Source organism: Oryzias latipes, chromosome 12 (assembly GCF_053564925.1).
Source record: "Oryzias latipes strain Hd-rR chromosome 12, Olatipes_Hd-rR_3.1".
NCBI lineage: Eukaryota > Metazoa > Chordata > Actinopteri > Beloniformes > Adrianichthyidae > Oryzias > Oryzias latipes.
In genome coordinates this window covers 26,616,162-26,635,775 of record NC_136248.1, presented here as the reverse complement: position 1 = coordinate 26,635,775, position 19,614 = coordinate 26,616,162, and the positions used below count along the sequence as shown (strand labels likewise).

At 39.1% G+C, this 19,614-nt stretch overlaps 2 protein-coding genes across 17 annotated transcripts in view; one reads left to right on the top strand and one right to left on the bottom strand.

Annotated features, from left to right (window-relative positions):
- Positions 1-4,032, top strand: part of ttll11 (tubulin tyrosine ligase-like family, member 11) — a 48,428-nt gene extending 44,396 nt beyond the window's left edge. The window contains exon 12 of the transcript XR_002874249.2: positions 3,773-4,032. The gene's annotated coding sequence lies outside the window, so the exon portion shown is untranslated. The remainder of the gene's footprint in view (positions 1-3,772) is intronic.
- dab2ipb (DAB2 interacting protein b) overlaps positions 1-19,614 on the bottom strand; it is a 166,997-nt gene that overhangs the window by 13,305 nt on the left and 134,078 nt on the right. For all 16 annotated transcript variants that reach the window (XM_078955471.1, XM_023960457.2, XM_023960456.2 and 13 more), the window contains 5 exons: positions 6,511-6,655; positions 3,844-3,988; positions 2,402-2,638; positions 2,123-2,324; positions 1,567-1,754 (listed from right to left, as the gene is read on the bottom strand). In XM_078955471.1, coding sequence (XP_078811597.1) covers positions 1,567-1,754; positions 2,123-2,324; positions 2,402-2,638; positions 3,844-3,988; positions 6,511-6,655 — 917 coding nt within the window. The remainder of the gene's footprint in view (positions 1-1,566; positions 1,755-2,122; positions 2,325-2,401; positions 2,639-3,843; positions 3,989-6,510; positions 6,656-19,614) is intronic.

The window sequence follows — 19,614 nt, the reverse complement described above, 5'->3', positions numbered from 1 at the left end:
CCACAAGGAATTGAGACAAAGCCAGTTGATGCGTCATGAACGCACACGGCAAACATTAAACGCAAAGTATAAACCTTTAGAATGTTGATGCCAAGGCAAACAACCATTGACACAAAAAAGAACACATTTTTTTTATTATACAATGATATCCGCAGCAGATTAAGTTTCCAAAAATGTGTTTTTAGTTGTCTGCAAGTTTGCTTTCTGGAAGATTTTGTTTATTATTTTTAATAATAATTTTATAATTGGTAAAACAACAAAAAAAGCAATTTCATAAAATATATTTTAAAGTAATTATTTAAGAAAATGTTTGAATTAAATCATTTTCTTAGTATTTGAGCTCCATTTTATAAACAAATCCAAACATTTTTTTCTAGTTTACTCTTTCTTTACTGCTTTTATTGTATTATGTAGATTGTAAGCTGTTGTTACACAAGAATTTCCTTCACAGGATTAATAAAGTACATTCTATTCTATTCTATTCTATTCTATTCTATTCTATTCTATTCTATTCTATTCCACTTTGTTATAAATTAAGTGGTTGAAGGTCTTTTAAACCATTTTTCTTCCATTCAAAGCATTTTTGTTTCAGTGCTTTTTCGTTTTTCATGGTTAAAATAACAAAACTAGAGTTTAGTGAAAAGCTCATAAAAAATTTCATAACTGTAATAAAATATAATAAAATAACTATATGTAATAAAGTAACTGTAATAAAATAAGTTTATGTTAAAAAGTTTAAACACGTATCTTTTGCTGAATTTGTACATTTGTTGTGACTTTCTGGCAGTGCAAACATTTCACAAACATTTTTTCTTGTCACCTTTCAGCACCAACATTTTGTGGAGACAAATAAAATAAATGATGTTGCTGAACATTACTGAAGAAATTAGAGAGAAAGTCAAATTAGAAAAAAATCAAAACAGTGGAAATGTTTTAGACATTATTTCTGTGTTTTTATCATTTTTTTTCTCTCTCATATATATCATTTGATTACATCTATTTATCGATTTCAGTGGACTCTAGAAGAGGAAAATGTGTTTGGCAATTAAAAAAAAAAGATGCTTTCAGTTTTAGTGAGTTTTTCTTTTCTTTTTTTCCCAAAGTTGTCAAATGTGGAAAAAAAGGGAAAGACATTTTTTTTTTTTTTTTTGCTTGCAGAGCTGGGTGTGACTATGTACATAAGATGTATATGTTTATTAGTTTATGAACATTGGATTTTGCCAGTTTTTGGGTGCTTCACCGAGTCTCTTAGGGCTCATGTTCCATGTTGTGACATTTACATCATTTACTCCTAACTGTTTCGGACGTCATCGATCACATGATCTTTCTTTAAGCAAACAAGTTTGAGTCTCCTTTCGAAGCATCAGTATCAGATCACCGTCTGGATGTGGTCTACCAAACGTCACACTTGATTTTCTCGCCTATTTGCTAAATTACGAAAAAAAAAAAATATTACGAGGATTTTTGAAATTAGCGAAAACCACTACGCTCACTCCCAACAAATCTGTCTGAAGTAGTGGATCATTCTGGTTGCCTCTAGTTTACGGGCGTGGCTCGGTCTCTCACCCTGAAAGGTCGCTGTCGATCACCATCTTCTGCAGACCCGAGGAGATGCTGCAGCCCGCCTCAGCCGGAGGGGAGTTCCCCTGCTCTAAAGACTGTCCGGGCGTCATCTGAACGCAGGACGGGTTGGACAGAGCGTTGTTCACCTCCCGCAGGACCCTGGGTAGAGGGCTGAGCTTGGAAGCCACGCTCTGCAAAGACAGACAGAACCACAGCCCGGTTACACCACATTGCATCCTCCTCTGCACCTCTCATTAGATTGAAGCTTTCTTTTAGTTTACATCTGCATCTCCCTCCACTGTGAAAATCAACCACCATCTTCGTGATTCATGCCCTGATTATGTAATCAAGTGATAAATTATTGATCATTGTGGGATAAACTTCCTCATCAAGGCAGAGCGTGATTCAAACCATCTTCTGTGAGCTGCAGGATCTTAATGATGGAAAGGCATGAATATTTACGTCTTTCGGTCTGGAAACCTCAACAGTTAGGTTTCATAAACATGTCTTCCTACGTCTGTAATTCTTCCCAGTTGAACATTTATGCTGAAGAAGATACCTGGTCCATCTGAGAGACCACCTCAGAGAGGAGCGAGTGCAGCGTGGAGAGCTCCCTGCCCAGATCGATGTAGCCCTCGAAACCCGCCGTGTTGGAGATTGTCTCTGGGTTTGAGATTTCCAGCAGGAAGCGCTGCATGTCACTCCACTCGTGCTCCAGGAACTGGTTCATGAAGGACATGTACTCCTCCTTGTTGCCAAAGCTGAGGGAGAACAGAGTTCAACCCCAGATCTGACAAAGGAGGTTTTTTTAGACTCACCGCTATGAAACCCAACTCACTTTGTGAAGTTGGCCAAGTTCTGCGTGACTTTGGCGATGAGCGTGAGTGTCCGAGCGGTGCGGTCGTCAGGGTACTCCTGCGTCAAGTTAAAGAGCGAGGGCGACATGATGGCCGGACAGAGGAAGCGCAGGAACAAGGAGGCGCTGATCAGACGCTCGCTGATGTCCGGCCGACCGCGGCTGCTACATTCCTGCCGCCATGACGCAAAAACCTCCTTTAATTCACGGGGAAAAAAGCTGGAAAAAAAAAAAAAAGTAAGGCCTTTATTTGATCTCTTTGGTCATTTGTTATTGGTCTGAAATGGTTGGGAAATCTGTCTTTAACTTTAGCAACAATTTATCTTACATAAACTTCAGTCAATCTCAGAAAAAGAAAAAAAGTAAAACACAAAATTATACCGTAAACACAGGAAAAACCTCTGATATGAACCACTTTAGTGGTGCTTTCACATCAGGACAATCCCGTAGACTTGATTTACAGTGATCGAGTGAGAAATCCAAAAATACTTTCATACTTTCACAGTAAATCTACCAAACCACATAAATGTTGACAAATTTATAACAGGTGGCCATTTGGGGGCAGTATTGATTGTCTATAAACAATCGGAGCAAAAAGAAAAAAAAAAAGCCCAAAAAAGTGGCCAATAACAGCCAGAGTATCACACATTGAACTTCTGCTTCATCTGCTTAAGCTTTCGTCACAACTGCCCTTACAGGTGGATACGGGCTGTCTGTGGGCAAAAATGGATAAATCTGTAAAGGCAAAAAAATTGCAAGGTTGTCAACCTGCGGGTGAGCCCGTAGAGCAAACATGTTCATGCACAATTATTCCTACGGGCGTGCTGTGTGATAGTGTCCCATGGTGCTCTTGGTTAGCACCTTGCATGGAAATCCTCCTGCCATCAGTGTGTGAATGTGTGTGTGTGTGTGCCTGGATGAATCAGGGCTTTGGGCCTTAACGAAGTTATAACCAGCCGTACAAGTATAATAGAAATTCAGGGATGTGTGGATGGTTGTTGTATCTAGTGGCAAATTGTTTGTTATGTTATGGACTGTTTGTGGGTGAAAACTGTGTAAAACTGTACGGGGCACACAGGTCGTGGACCGCCAGTAGAACAAAAATGTAACTGAATTTTTTTTCCCAATGGGGAAGCAGCCAGGGGACAGGTTGTCACTTATACAACACTCAAGGGAAAGTAAGGGTGTAGTGGGTGAAGCGGGTGGGATACGGGCGTTTGTTTGGACAACTGTCTGCACTCACACCAGGGTTCATTTGCAAGTAAACAGAAATCCTGTTTTTTTTAGACGTACAAGAGCCAGTCATGGAGTTTAAGTGTGTTTTTAAAAGAGTTTTTATCTGAATTCACACAGAGTCCTGAGTAAAAATGTGCCTGAGCAGACAGATCAGAACCAGCACGTCACGAACAGGCGGCAGCATTCACCAGTAGGACTTGATGATTTTGCAGAAGGCCAGCTCGCAGCACATCTTCAGGTTGCTCTGATGATCCGGCAGGTCACTGGAGGAACACTTGGAAGGATCCACCTCACAGTTCTCATCCGACTCGTACAGAGCTTTAATGAACTCACCTGAGGAAAATAAAAATAAAGACAATAATAAAAGCAAAACAAAAGTGCTTTGTTCATTTGTCGGAGAAGTACCAATGAAGGTGAATGAAAGTCATGAAGTGACAACAAGTGGACCTCTGTGACCCGTGAAGGAAATCAGGCTGATCTAATCTAAAGGAGAAATGTCTGTCCAAAGAGCAGAAATGTCATTATTTAAGTTGTTTACCTTTAAACAATGTTTTGTTACATTAATGCTGAGGTCTGCATGCACCGAGAACTGCGCAGTCAAGCTTGCAGCAGAGACAAAAAAAAAGTACTGAGTGCTTTTTAAAGCAGCTATCTTTATTTAGAAACTGAATAATAGACTATAGTTCTGAACAAGGTTGAGCTGGGGTGAAATCTTTACACATTAAACTTATTTTAATTATCTGATAATCAAGTTACACTTCAAAAAAAGGTTATTATGTGGGTTAAAAATGAGAAAAGTCAGCTTCATATTTCTGTGTCATACAGAAGAGATAAACCAAAGCAATATTTTTTAGTGTTTAACACTTTGAAATACTAAAACAGTGTCTAAGATGATCACACCATCTTTGTTTTTGAAGCGGTCAGAATCTCTTTTTTATTTGTTTAACATATAGAGTATCAAAGAGCCAAGGGTTTTTCTCTCCTCTAACAGGCAGGCTGCCTTTTAGTCGACAGCCTGAGGCATCTTCTTCAACTTGAGAAACGTTCCGCTTCTCTGAGGAAAACAGATAAAATGTCTTTACTTTTTTGACACGTCAACAGTTACAACCTTTCTTTAAAAAACAAAAAAGACAAACTGTGCGGAAAGTTCTAATTTCCTCTCTAGAACCATATTTCTTCAAAACTCCTGTTGAATGGCAGGAGGAAACCTAAAGCCGCCTTAAATTGAAGAAGATTTTAGCTGCTGTGTAGATTATTCATCGTGTCATTATCAGAAGAAGGTAAACAAACAGAGTGACAGCAAAGACAAAAGCAGAAAATGTTGCTAAAGAATTGAGTTCACAGCTAAAACGGATCATTCTGCAGCTGCTAAAATCTCACTTTTACCCTGAAAAACCCACAGGGTCAAATCTGGCTACTGGTTTTTATTCTTTTTTTATTTCTTTTTTCTTTTTCTTTTTTTGAGTGCTGTTAGTTGCCGCTACCCAAAATGTGTTAGCATACAATGTTTACACAGCGTCATGGCCCAGGGGCCGTTTGTGGCCCAAAAACTATTTAATCTGGATTATTATTCCAAACTGGAATAAATCATATTGATAACACTCATCAATGTTTTATTTTCTGGTGTGTCCCCATAGACGGTGCGCCACCAATAAATCCGACCTTTGCTTAGGTGCAGAAAGTGCGGAAGGGGATTAAGGCCATGGAGAAAGAAAAAAAAACAGGGCATAGAAAAATCTGACTTAAATCTCAGAATTCTGAGAAAAAAGTCAGCATTTTTATATGGATTAGGGCCATAGAGAATTTTTTTTCTTCTCCATGGGTCTAATCCTCTTCCGTAAGAAAGTTCTTCTAAATTTATAGTGTGTTGAAAGATTTCCTGTTTTTTTTTTAATGTTCATGTCGGACCTTCATTTTTTTCAATTATTTCATGAACGCAGCATTTCTCCAACGTTGCATTTTTCCCTGATGGACATCAACCTATAACTGTAATTGGCACTAAAATAAGAACAAAAGCCACAGTTTGGAAATAAAACCCCTAAAATGTGCTGTTTTAAAATATATACATTTATTTTCAATCACAATAAAAGCACATTTTCGTTCAGATTCCATGTCATTTCTTTCTCTGATCTGCTTTTGGTCGAGCCCTTTTGTCAAATTTTAGAACTCTTTGAGGCCCGTGAGACAAAGAGTTGTGCCGCCGCTGCCCAAACCTCTAAAAGACCGTGCAGTGCGATCTATAACCTGGACTTTAACATAGTTTGGACAAACGCTCACTACTGGATTTTTCAAACTATAGGTTACTTTTTTTCTTTGCATAGTTTAGCCATAGATGTCTCACATTTGTGGCCCCTTTTTTACTCTTAAAGACAAAAAAAAGGCAGAAACCTTTGAGACTATTTTGAGAGACTCATTTAGGATATTGGATTTTTGCAATTTGCTGATCTGTAGAATCTGGAGAGTTTCTGCAGGATTAAGTTTCCATGTCGTAGTAGTTGTACATGCATTATACGTACTAGGTACGCTTTTAAACATATTTTATAAGTACTTTGTTTCTTTCCACGCTCTGTTTTGTTAACCAAACCAGTTCAAAAAGGAGTAACGCTTCTGGGTATTTTTTTAAACCATAAAATGAGATTATTATGGTCATATGTGCAGAATTGACTTTAAATTTGTTCAACAACTGAACCTTAAAGTTTCAAATACTTTCAAATACAAATATTATGAGTATGAAGGGAAACTACTGGCTGCAAAGAGATGGGAAAAGTAGATGAAAGTGAGGAGATTAGCATCCCACTCCTACAACTTTTTTCAGATTAAAAGCGGGCACGTCTCCAAATCCCTGCATCTCTTACCGAGGGTGTCCTGAAGGTACTTCTGTCCCACCAGCTTGAGGTATTCCTCGATGGCCTTTGTGGCCAGCGTGTTTTCTCTGAAGATGAGGTGCTCGTTCTCCCCACAGCGGTCCACCTCGGACATCATTAAATCTGTGAGGAAATCCTGGAGACGACAGAAGGTCTCGGGTCAAAGAGCGGCTCCAAAACGTCATTGTGATGCTCCGAACCTCAGTCAAATCACACGACAGAGATGCTTCTGAAATTAATGCAGGAGTTCACACAAGACGAGTTTATTGCTTTCACTTTAGCACAGTAAAAAAAAAAAATCCATTAATTGGTCTTTTCAGAGTGCCTGCCCAGTCTATCGTTAGTAAAAAAGGAAGGAAAAGCAAAACAATCAATCTAGGAGCTGGAAACTCCTAAACTAATAGGTTTTATTTTGTCAAAACTCCCAACAATTCCCTGTGGGTTTATGAGCAAAAGCTGCCATCCACAACATAAAAACACAGCAGATTTTCCCATTATGTTGAACTATTCGAATGTCACAACCTGATGGAATCTAAAGGTGGCTTATTTGAATAATATGAAACATGCTCAGGAGTGACAGCACCTCATATTTAAAAACATTTTAAATGTTTTCCCCCAATAAAAAACTAATCAAAAAACTAATTTATTTCAAATTTGATAGCTAAACCTCTAAGAATCAAAAGTATTTAGTCAAAAGCTTTTTATGAGTCTTAAAATAAAATTTGATTGATTATCCACAGAGAAAAAATGTTCAGATTAAGCATATTTTCTGCTTTTATAATAAAAATTAGGCTGGCACTTCGTAAAAGATCAATCAAATTGTATTTTAAAAACACAATTTTTCAAATATAATATAAAGCAAACAGAAAACAAATCTTTTCTAACTGTTAAAATGGATTATATGATCCATGGGCAGGATTTTACAGGTATTCTGGGTTTTTTTCAAGGGGATGATGGGATTTTTCTAGATCTCAAATAACAACCTAAAAGCACATCCCTGCATCTGCAGATTCACATCCACAGCACATCCAGCCTGCATCAAAGGAAACCTCCTGCACTAATATGACTCATGTTTGCTACCCCAGAATAAAAATACATTAAAAATGATTGTCTGATTCATTTTAGTAAATACTTCAACAGGACTTAAATAATCATTTTTTAAACTGCTCATCTTTGCAAAATAATCATTGAAACATATGTTTTTTGCTTTAATATAGCTTCAAATTAACCATTTGCTACAAAAAACCTTAAAAAACCTAAAAGGTTGAGAACTTGGATACCTAATTTCCTCAGTGTGTTTCTGCTGTGCATAAATGCATATAAACAGCATAGAAAAAAATATGTTGCATTTATAAAAATATTTATATTTTTTGAGATTCCAAGGGAGAAAATTTCAAAAAAACATAAGCCTGTCATTTGTCACCCAAAACTGTCATTTGATACTTAAAGATTCAGATAGACGGAAACCCTAAAATATATCCAAAAGAAAAAAATAACACAAGATTTTTGCACAATTTGTCAATTTCTGTGCAAACCTTTTAATATTTAAACTGAATGCTCTATTTGAAAAAAAAGAGCTCTGCTATACCTTAAAGTAATTCTAAAAAAGGACATTTAAAAAAATGAAATGGGGAGTTGAAAAAGAAGAGTTGTGGGGATGAGTCATCTTTCCTTTACATCCCTTCAACCAACTTGTGCTCTCATGTAAGTCCCCTGGCAGCTTGTTAAACTCCAGAGCCAGCGTAGCAGGGAGACGGAAAGTAGACGAGTGACAGAGGCAGGGAGAGAAATGGGTGAAGGAGAGCAAGAAGAGACAGACTTCTGTCTTTAAAGAACGCAGGAGGAGGTGAAAGACAGCTCCACATCCGCCAGTCATCTGGCGAAAAGGATCTATGTGGTTCTGCGCTGCCGACAGGCGCAGAAAAAAACACACATGTGGGCATTAATGTACACAAGAGGGACATTTAATCTCAACAAATATCAAGTTTTTTATTACATCTTCTGGGTCTGAGTCTGTTCTGCTTCTCATAAAGACATTTATGTCTTTCGTTTACACAAGAACACAAAGAGTTTTCATGAATTTTAAATGCACAATTGTTGCAAAAACACATCCCACCCTCAAAAATCTGTAGAGCAAAGTTTCTGCAGTAGTTCATTGGAAATTGGTCACTGAGTTGTGGGCGGGACAGTTGCCGCAGAGCAACCCCGCCCCCTTTCCTCTCGCCGTTGCTGGGAGCTCGGAGCCGGGAGGTTGTGGCCCGCCCAGCATACTTTCTAAATCACGTAAAAGCTCTTTTTTGAAACAAAATTTTTTTCATCTGCTCCTGATTCACAATGATTTGAACAAATAAATACAATGCAATGTCTTTTATCATCAGAAGGAACATGTCATAAACACTAAAAAACACCATTTTCCATCTGCATGGGACCACAGATTTTTGTTTTTACAAACAAAAAAGGTTACAAAACTGACAAAATAGAAAGTTTTTCTGGCAGCTCAACGAACAAAACCACAACAAAGATGAAATAATTACAAAAGAACGGAAGCTCAGCTGAAAATGTGGAATATATTCGTAAAAAGTGAAAAAGTTTGAAATAATTTAACTTATTTTGGGCTTTTGTACTCTTATTGTTCTTGTTATTTTGGGTTATCTAAACAGCATCTGTATCAATCTTGAACAAAACTTTGTTTTTTCAGAGAAAAATAATTACAAAAACTGCCATCAGCTAAAATGTGTGTTCATACAGGAAGTTTAAAATATTTCACAATTTAGCATTGATCACTGAATATCACAGGCGACAGATTATAACGGCTCAGGATGAGGAATTCAGTGAATTATAAAGACATCAACTATGGCTAGACTTTCCAAATAAGTTCTTTAAGGGTCTTTTGCATACAACGCACAAGGTAAGATGTGGCTGCTCCTGTCTACGCCCCTCCAAGAGCCCAGACAACCCCAAAACCCACAGCACTCGTACGGGTCAACCCCCAAATCTGCCTTTTGTCTCTCTCCGTTTTTGCAGACACCGGCATCCTGATTTCTCTCCTTGGGCGTGTCTGCCTCTCCATTCACGTTCCTCTCCATCTCTTTTCACTTTTTCTCATCTCTATCTTGAAGGTTGGCATTTATATCAATAATTCGTTAGAGGTTTGCTGTGATTGCTTTTGCTGGATTAGTTAATAATGTATTGAACAGGAAGTCCGTGTCTAAATAAAAAGGGGGATGGTTTTGGGTCGCTGTCAGACTCAACGAAACGGCAACTATTGAGATGATGCCGACCTGTAGAGCCCAGTGACCTGTTTGAATCTTTACACACACCACTGTTTTTTATTAGTGCATAAATATTAGCTCAGATGTAAAGTAGTGCTGCTCCAATAGAGTATGTTTTGTAAATTCAAGAGGTTTCAAGGGTTCTTACGGTCTGTTATATTTATTTTCTTCTTCTTTTTTTATTTTTTTATTACCGACACATTTACTTGTGAGTTCTGCAATGCAAATCTACTTCTCTGTTTCTAATGTTTGCACATCGTAATGCATTTACAAAAGAAAACCTGTTCAATTCAAGAAAAACAAAATCTATTAAATTAGATATTCTGTTTTTCTTCGTGTGCTTTCTGTACCAATAGTTTTTCAGCACCTGCAGTGAGCAACATACAGCAGAATAATCAGGACAATCCATTAAATATTTCTAGTTTTCTGCTGCAGCATCTAAATGCCCACAATCTCCATGGCAACCAGATGTGTCCGGCTCGCTGTACTGTAACTGCACAGCATCTCGCTGCAGCAGCTTGCTTCTCAGCAGGCCTGCATATATAAAAAACAATTTTTTTTTGCTGTCTGTAAAAAAGACATTCAAAACTTTGAAGAGGGTCAGGAAATGGGTTGCGATGAGGTTACCATGGTGACACATGGATTCAGCTTCGCGACACAAGGAGTCATCAACATAAATGTGAAAACTATAAATCCTGTTCTATTAAATAGAGTCAGAGAAAAATCTTGAAGTGATATTACTGTTACACTCTATTTAAAAACCCATTAGATTTATTACGTTTTTTTTCCGTAAATTATCATTTATTTAACCACAAATGAGCAGCAAATGATTTTTTTTTTTGCTTAAAAAAAGGGATTCATATAAAGATATTTTTAAATTACCACCATAAAATGATCCATTTGGCACCAAAACTAGTGAAATAAAATGAACATTAGAGCTGTCAAACATGAGGATTTCTCTTTAAACAAGTGTAATGCACTGGTCCTGTACCTGCTGCAGACAATGAACACACTGAATAAATAAAGATTTCTGTCTCTACACTGCTTTATCCTCTCCTGGTGTTTGTTTCGGTGGGGCTGACATCAAGAAAGGGGCTGGACTGCAGGAGATTTTTCCATTTCCTTCTGTTCGTCTGGCTACTTCAGTCAGGTCAGGAGTGAACTGTGGTGACCTGCGTTGTCGGAAGTGGAGCATATTCGAGCCGTCAAGCGTGCTATTGGAAGCACAAAACGTATTTCTTTTCTCATACAAGCTTTAGGAGTCGAAGCAACAAAACTCCTTGTACTTTTAAAAAAAATGTAATTTCCCTGCTTTCTCCAGCTGCTTTGATTGGATCTCTATATGTCACCTTCTGGATGAATCATAAATTCACTAGATGTTGGAAGAAATTATTTCTTCTTTCGTGCCATAAATCATGAACAGTCCTCCTAAGATTTTGCCTCTAATGAAATCCGACAAAATAACCAAACTGTTTCCAGGACTGTGATTTACTGATCCAAACTTTAGGATTCAGATTCACAAGCTTAAAAAAAAAAGTGTCCAGAGACTGGCTGGACTCCCCCAGGTTCCCTTCTGTCATCCTTCAGTGTTTTCCCTCCTAAACCTCCACCACCACCACTCCCTCAGCTTCAGTGCTAATAAGGAGAAGTAGATCGCTCTCTAACACGCCGTCACATCTCATCAACCAAACCATGCTTAGAAAAAACCCCAACCCAGTGTGCAGGGAGATCAGGGGGAGGAGATAAAAAAGGGGTGGAGTTTGTCTTTAAAATGACCCTCATCCAACCAAACTAAGTTCCTTTTTAATATAAGGCAGATATATGTCAAGAAAAAAAGCCGTAAAGTTTTCTGCTCTTCAGAGTCTTATTTGGATCGTCTTCTGAGGTATTTCAAAAGCGTTCCCAGTGTGTTTTTTTATTGCGATGCTGCCATTTTTAACGAAAATCAAAAAACATTTTCTAGGACATAGTTTCATCAGAAATTCCCATCTGAGTTGTGGGTGGGATTGTTGAGGTAAAGCAACTCCACCCCCTTTCCCCTCCCTGTTTCTGAGAGCTTTCTGTTTACACGCTCCCCTGCTAGCTTACAGCCCCTCACACCCCCAATCTAAAGCTACGTTCAAGTGACCACTTCAGATGATCAATCTGTGTAAAGGTTTGTTTTGGGCTTCTGCGTACAAAACTCTTAGTGGCCATTGATCACATGTTGAGAGGTAAACCAGGTTGAACTTTGACCAATCAGGGACTCAAAATTTGGTAGTGATGTATGGATGGCGTCCCTTTCAATTCATGGAAATGCCAAGTTTTTGAAAATTGATCACAGAGAAATGAATAGTTACGATATATGAATTATATGACACACAGTCTTTCAGATATCGGAGTACAGCTGTAAAAGAAAAAGGTCTGGAGCAAGATTCCCAAGATTTTTACCGCTTCGACATTTCGCACCAAGGATCTAGAATCTGGTAGCGACGGTCCAGTGTGAACGCCATGGGGTAACGTGCATTCGAGAATGGTGTAAATGTAGCATCACATTACTAGAAACAAAACAAAAACGGCGAGCACTATTGGAGCTATCCAGCTTTGAGCCAGATGGCAGATCAGACGAGAAAAACGAAGGAATGCAATGAAAACGAATCTTAATTTTCTTCATATATGTCCTCCATCAGAGGAATGCCACACGAACATGTTAAAAACCCCGTTTTCATCTGAGTTTTTTAAGATGCAGCAACGTATTTGGCAGCCCAAGTCTTCTGGCTCAAAGCTCTAACCCCGAGGAGACGGCATAATCAACCAGATGACGGCTCTCTTCCAAAGTTTCCAAAAATGACGCGACGAATGAGACATCAGGAGGCTGTTGGTGCCATTCATCCTCGTGTTCTGCTCGCAAAGTGAGTACAGAAAGTCCTCTAAAGAGAAAAAGGAGAAAAAAGTACAAATCTGGCCGTTTGTTTTTGCCTCTGCTCTGTTCTAATGGTAATACAAATCAGAATGACAGCAGCAAAAAGCCTTGAAAGGATATTTTTCTAGCAGTATTCGCCTGTACCTGAAAAACAGAAGCAATTATTTGATTTACACCACATTATCTTGGTTTAATGGCGTATATAAAACAAAAAATTAACATGGAACATAGCAGATATGCAGCAGGAATTCAAATTTATTTGTGGTATAAATGTTTTTATATGTCCATCTTCTTCATGTTTAAAAGGTAGAGAGGGGGTCTTGAGAGCTTCTGAAGTTTATTGCCAAACACGTGAAAAAGAAATGACCAGTTGAAGCTGGTAGGTTCATGTAAACCACAAATGTAAATGGATGGATGGAAAATGAAATCTGTGTTCTGCTGCAGGTCTGGAGACGGGAAGGAACCACAACATTAACAATTCCACTGATGGATGATCCTGCTTTTTTTGGCCTCAGGTAAAACTGAGAATGGATTCAGGGTGGAATTAAAAAAAGAAATGAAATAAAGAAAGCCTCTCCGTCCTTTGCTCTTCATTGGGTGCCACCCCCGGTCTCTCCCCGGAGGCCGGGGGCTTGTATTACAGTAATATGGCCTGCTGCGTTTCCTGTGAGGGTCACATTGGGTTGATGGGGAGAGGACTGGGAGTGTAATGGAAGTGGTTCCTTCCCCAGCTGCAGATGATTTAGAAACAGGAAAAGCTGAAAGGTTTCCTGACAGAGCTGCTTGAGCGCAGCATCAGCGTGGAATGGGTCTGACCGGAGGGCGCCTTACAGCGAGTGGCGTCAGCTGCGAAAAACATCGTGTCTGCCGGCGTGTTGGGGCTGGCACTTCCTGGATCTGTGTTGGTTTCCGTGCATCTCTCAGAGCTGAAACCACTGAGTCAATAAGAGTTTCTATTAGGTTTAATTTGATTTTGTGGCGAGCGTCTTTTTGCTATATCTTTGTTTAGATTTCAACTGAAAACAGCTTTGAACAAAACACAGCTTTAAACACAAACCTTTGAATCTTGTTTGAATCTGCACTTGTGTTCCTGCCCCCCCCCAAAAAAAATTGCCCCAGTTAACAAAGTCGCCCCATAGTCACTACAAAAACCCAATCTTTAAGTTATTAAAATAGGGTGCAGATGCAATTTTTATGAAATGTCCTGAAGAAAATGTCAACTGTTATGCATTTTAAATAAATATCACAAGAATTCATCCTCAAAAATATCAGAAAATATGAAAAATATGGACAAAAGAAACTTTATTTAAATGCCCCTTTGCTGAGTCGCAGTACTTCAGAGAACATAGAGCAAAGACAAAGGCAAAACAATGACCAATTCAGTCTTTATCTTTGTGAAACCTGTTTTAATATCTATATAAAACATATATGCTGATTAATTTTCTACAAAATATCCTAAATTTATATTTAAAAATCCCAAATCGATTGCTTTCCACACAAACTATTCCCAACTGAGTGACTTTCCCCCTCTGATTTTCTTTACGAAAGTTATTATTCAGTCTCAGATCATTTCAGCTGCAGTATAACGAGCCATAATCTCGATATCTGGGGAGACAAAATAACATTTTCAATGAGTTATTGTCGATCTTTCTTTTAAAATGAGGTTTCAACAGTTTTAGTGAGATGAAAAGGAGTCTATATGTTGGGAAGCAGGAGGCCAGAGCAGCTGCCTGTCCCTCACTCAGACATATTACAGTAATGTGACCATCTGTCTGAGGCAACCTGCTCAATCACCATGTCAATGAGTGTTAATTTCCACTTTGGCACGGTTTTTAGCACTGCAGCCCGTGTAGGACAGCAACGGAGTGGGGGGGGGACATCATGACAACGAAGGGGTCTCGCAGTTTCGTAAGGAATCTGTTTTAAATTTTAAAAACCTATAAAAAAATATTAAAAAAATAATGGCTTTGTCTTGAAAACTGTTAAACGACAGCTAAACAGAGCAATCACAGCAGTCTTAGTGCTGATCGATCGGATCAATGTAGAAAAGGAGGTTTTCTCTCTGGCACCGTGACCTGAGAGTGTGCTGCTGCAAGGTGATACTAGATTACAGCGGATGGGCTCTCACCTCTCCTCCATCACTCCATGCTGTCAGGAGTCCATCAATAATGTAATTATCTGGGAATTATTGAGCAGTTTAATTACATGTTGTCTCATAAACTCACGTCATCTGAGCTCCGCTCTTAAAATGAACAGGTTGACATGAAGTTTGATTTTAAAGACTATTTTTTATTTGTTTAAATGAGATAAAACAACACATATTTTCTGTTTTAGAGTTAGTGATGAATTGTCAAAGCTTGTTGTAGGGGCGCTGATGCGTCTTCAATTATTGTTCCAGTATAATCACAGCAGAAGTATCCTGTAAAAACTCTTGAGGGGCAAAACCTAAGAGTTTGAAAACCTCACTTAGTCCTCTCAACGGAAGCTTAATTCTCAATCTTATTGCCTTTGGGCGACAAGGTTAATCAAAAATGCCGTCAAATATTTTTTCCAATCACTTCATAAGCCACTCCCGGCTATAGAGTGACCTTTTGGCCTCGTTTTTTCTAACTAAACCAGGGAAAAAGGTTCAAGACAAAGGAGGTTTTTTCATCATCAGAAGCCAACATGAAAAAAAAAGACCCAGAACAGAACAGTAAACAGCCTGTTTGTGTCATTTGTCACACCACGTTGAGCCATGGTGCACCAACGGAGCAGCTGAAGAATCCCTGAATGAGGAGCTTGTTGTTCACAGAGGCAGAGCAGCAGCTTGAGATCCCTTTACCAGACAAACAGACGTCAGAGAGGGTCCGTCCAAAAGTGGACTGGTGGGATCGCTGAAGCACATTCCTGATGAACAGAAACAAATCCCTGCAACTAGACACTCGAAAAGTAGAAATGAGGTAGAAATTCTATTGATTTTTAATCTAATAAACTCTCTGGAGCGTGGTTGAAACATTGAGATGATGAAAAAGTTCAGGCGAAGAAAAAATGTTAAAATTCTCTGTCTAGATCAGGGGTGCTCATTACGTCGATCGCGATCGACCAGTCGATCTTCAAGAACATGAGGGTAGATCGCAGGTCAGCAAAGATAAATAACAAAAAAAAAAGTACTTCTAAAAAATCCACCAGCCAATCAAAATCCTCACTGAGAACATAATTGACATGCAAAACGGCCAATCAGACATCTTCTGAAACATACGTCACTGCACACGTGTGTTTAAATTATCTGAACGCAAATTCTGTCTGTCATCAGAAAATCGCTTTCCGTCCCGCGGCACATGAAGTCCCCAGCAGAAGACCACTCCGGACAACCAGAGTGTTTATTGAAGGATAAGTCTTTGGCTGCATGGTGGTGCAGTGGTTAGCACTCTCGCCTCACAGAAAAGCCCTGGTTCGAATCCTTTGTGTGGAGTTTACATGTTCTCCTCGTGCATGTGTGGGTTTTCTTTGGGCGATCCGGTTTCCTCCCACAGCCCAGAAACATGCTTCATAGGTTAATTTGTGGCGTTAAATTGCTCCTAGGTATCCATGTATGTGATCGTGTTGCCCTGCGACTGAATGGCTACCTGTTCAGGGTGTATTCCATTTCTGTCCAACAGTAGCCTCATGACCCTGAAAGGGGTTCAGCGGGTTAAGAAGATAAATGCCGTGTTTTTTGCATCGTTTGGTTGGGGGTGCGACTTATACTCAGGAGCGACTTATATGTGAATTTTTAGGTCATAAATAGATTCATTTGTTTGATATTTTCCCACAACCTGTTGCCATTTAGCAGATGTTTACCAATAACAACCACTGGAGAGCGCTGTATATGTGCGTATCAGTATTTTCTACTGACAACAGCGCAGAAGAAGAAGAAGAAGAAGCAGCTGTGTCGTCCAAAAACAAGAATCTGATCATTCTCCTTGTGAACTTTAAGATCTTATATGAATCTAGAAATTTTTTTTCTTGCTTTTTCTTTGTCCTCCCTCGGACTAATGCAGGACAGCAAGTCCTTAAACTGGGTCACAGAGAGGCAAGTAATACTGCTGATAGCCGCCGTCATTCAGTTGTTGTTCAGAAGCATCAGACTTTTCTCCCAAAAGTGTGACTTTTACTCCAGTGAACCAAAATGATTGGGACCCCTATCTGGTATGGCTCCCTGCATGTTTGACCCCCAGGGATCTCTTTTTGCTCACGCCTTGAGCACCCATAGGTGCATGCATGGATGTCGCCGCTGCATGGGGTGAGCAGGGCGTGCCTGTTCACCAGTGCAACATCAAAACAGCCGTGGGTAATTACATCTCTTCAGGGAGCTTTGGCCCAGAGACGCAGAGAGGCTTGAAAGAGGAATGAGGGAAGACAAAGACGGAGAGCAAGCAGACATGAGGAGACGAGTGCGCAACAGAGCGGAACGCGCCGGCTGTAATTGCTCGGTGACGGATGACAAAAATGACAAAGGGAGAAAGAAAAACTGAGAAGTGTTGCATACTAATGTCTAACCTACAAGTTTGCAACTGTCAAGAAGAGGGCAGCCAAACCCTTTCATTAATTCCTGCATGAGAAACGAGACGGTGCATATAGAAATTCAACATTTTGATGCAACTGATTGTTCATAAGTCCCCTGACAGCTTTTTTTTAAACATAACCTGGAAAAGAATTATCTTTCTGAACAGAAACGTGTAAGAAAATGTCAATTTTAGGACACTTGAGCAACATCCAGCAAAAATCCAGGAACTGCAGGAGAGGCAAAAGTTTTGGAGCTTTGCTCAGTAGGAAGAGATTAATTCAAAGTAATTAAAGATCTAACCTTCTCTCCAGAGACCAGCAGAGCCTCCCCATCCCCCCCTCCATCAATCAGCAGTTTTCAGAAGCCTAACCCAGCAGACTGGCAGCGCAGCACGGATAGACATCGCTTTTAAGCACCCGTCATTCATCATTCTGCCAAGCTTTGATAGACTCAAAGGAAGTTTCAAAGCTCAGCTGATGAGATAAAGTCAGTAAAAGTAAAATGAAAGCAATAAATAAATAAATAAATACATAAAAAAAAAAAACTGGCGCTGGAAGCTGACGAGGCAGAGACAACATTTAGGCTGCAGAGATGATGAAACTTTTCTTTGTGCAAAAGTTCAGATTTTTCAATTTGAATCTTTTTAGAAGTTTGAGACAGAATTTTTTTTTTGAAATGACAACTTTTTGTCAGTATTCAACCACATTGCCTTAAAATTGGACAATTGTATGTTTTTGTAAAGCAAGTCTTTATTTCATATTTGGATTTGATTTATGCTTCAAATCAGTTCTACTGAATACGGTTTAAAATTTCTCCTAAAATATTATTTATTTGGACTGATGGAAACTAATGATTCAAATAGATGGAACTCCCATTTGTAAAATTAGAACAAAATAGAGCTACTAAAATCTACATCAACCTAAATTCTATTGTGAGCAAAACAAAATTATTATACTTATTTTTTTAGCCATGTTTAACTTTTAAGTCATTTTCTTTCCTCCCTGAGGTAAAAACTATAATAAATACCAAAGCATATTCTAAAAGTAGTCACAATAATAGCATAAAGGTCATTAACAATAAGGTTAAAAAATATTTTATAGTAAAATTTGAAACCGTTTATTCATCAGAACTCTGCCCTTTTCTCTCAGCTTTGTCTCCCAGTATTTAATGGAACAGGTTGATGTAATCTCAAGTTTTACCACTAGCTGTCAGGCATTTATTTCTATATTGCACCTGAAAACGCTAACAGTGGGGGTGTGATAAGTTCCATCCAGTGTGGCGTCCTTGGTCAAGACCCCTTCATGCTACTACCTAAGTATGTAGCCACAGCCCCCACAAGTCTGGGTCCCCCTGTGCCGGTCTCCAGCCCAGACCAGATAAGATACAGATGTTTCAGGAAGGGCATCCGGCGTAAAAATCTCTGCCAAACCATCCGTGCGAATTTGTGAAAGCTGATTTGACTCCTGACAGGATATGCCGAAAGGTGAACGACAATTCAAAAAGGCAAACACTTGTTCGTTTTGAAACTTCACGCCTTTAGCTGAATTCACTACCTGGTTAGTGCCCTTCATAGTGTGCGCTTCTTTTTCTCGTGGTGTCCAAATCTATAAAATCCAAATTTCAGTTCCCTGGAAATTTCCCAGAAGTTTCTGCGAAAAACCAGTGTGTATCCGTCCTCACCAGATTAGGGAATATAGACCACAATGCAATGGGTTTGATGTTTCATTTGGATAAAAAAAAAGACTGTAAATATATTTTTATGGATCATCCAACTTCATATTTAGAGTTAAAAATTAAAAGTTGAGAGCATGTGTCCGAGCTGCTTTCAAATCCAGGATACTAGATAGGCCTGCACTATAGAGGGATTAGGGAGTGGTGAGAGAATTTGGACATATAATGCATGTAAAAAGTAAAACCTCTCAAGAACTGAGGCCTCATTTCAGTACTTAAACTGATGTATTTTATAAGTCACGGTTGGTTTCAGTTAGTCCAGGTGTGCAACTTTTAGTCATATGTGATTTGGAAAACATAAAGAGGCTCTTATATTCATTATATTCCCACTAACAACCAACTTTTCTCCCAAAAGTGGTTTTATTTTACTGGGTGTTTTTTTGTTGACTTCTACTCTGGAGTAATTTCTATTCCGCAAAATAAGGTAATGACTAAAGGATTTTAAGCAGCTAGTAAAATAGTTTAGGAAGTGTATCCCTGCCTTCCTCACTGCTGGGCTGTAACAGAGACGTGACCCCGGCTGCAGAGACCAAACCTCCCTGTGCTGTCAGCGCTGCAGACAACAGCAGACAGCTTTGTGCTGACTTTGCCTCTGAGCACCGCAGGAGATTCTTCCAGGGGGATTAGCGCCAGTTCACACTGTAATACCGGCTGCTACAGCG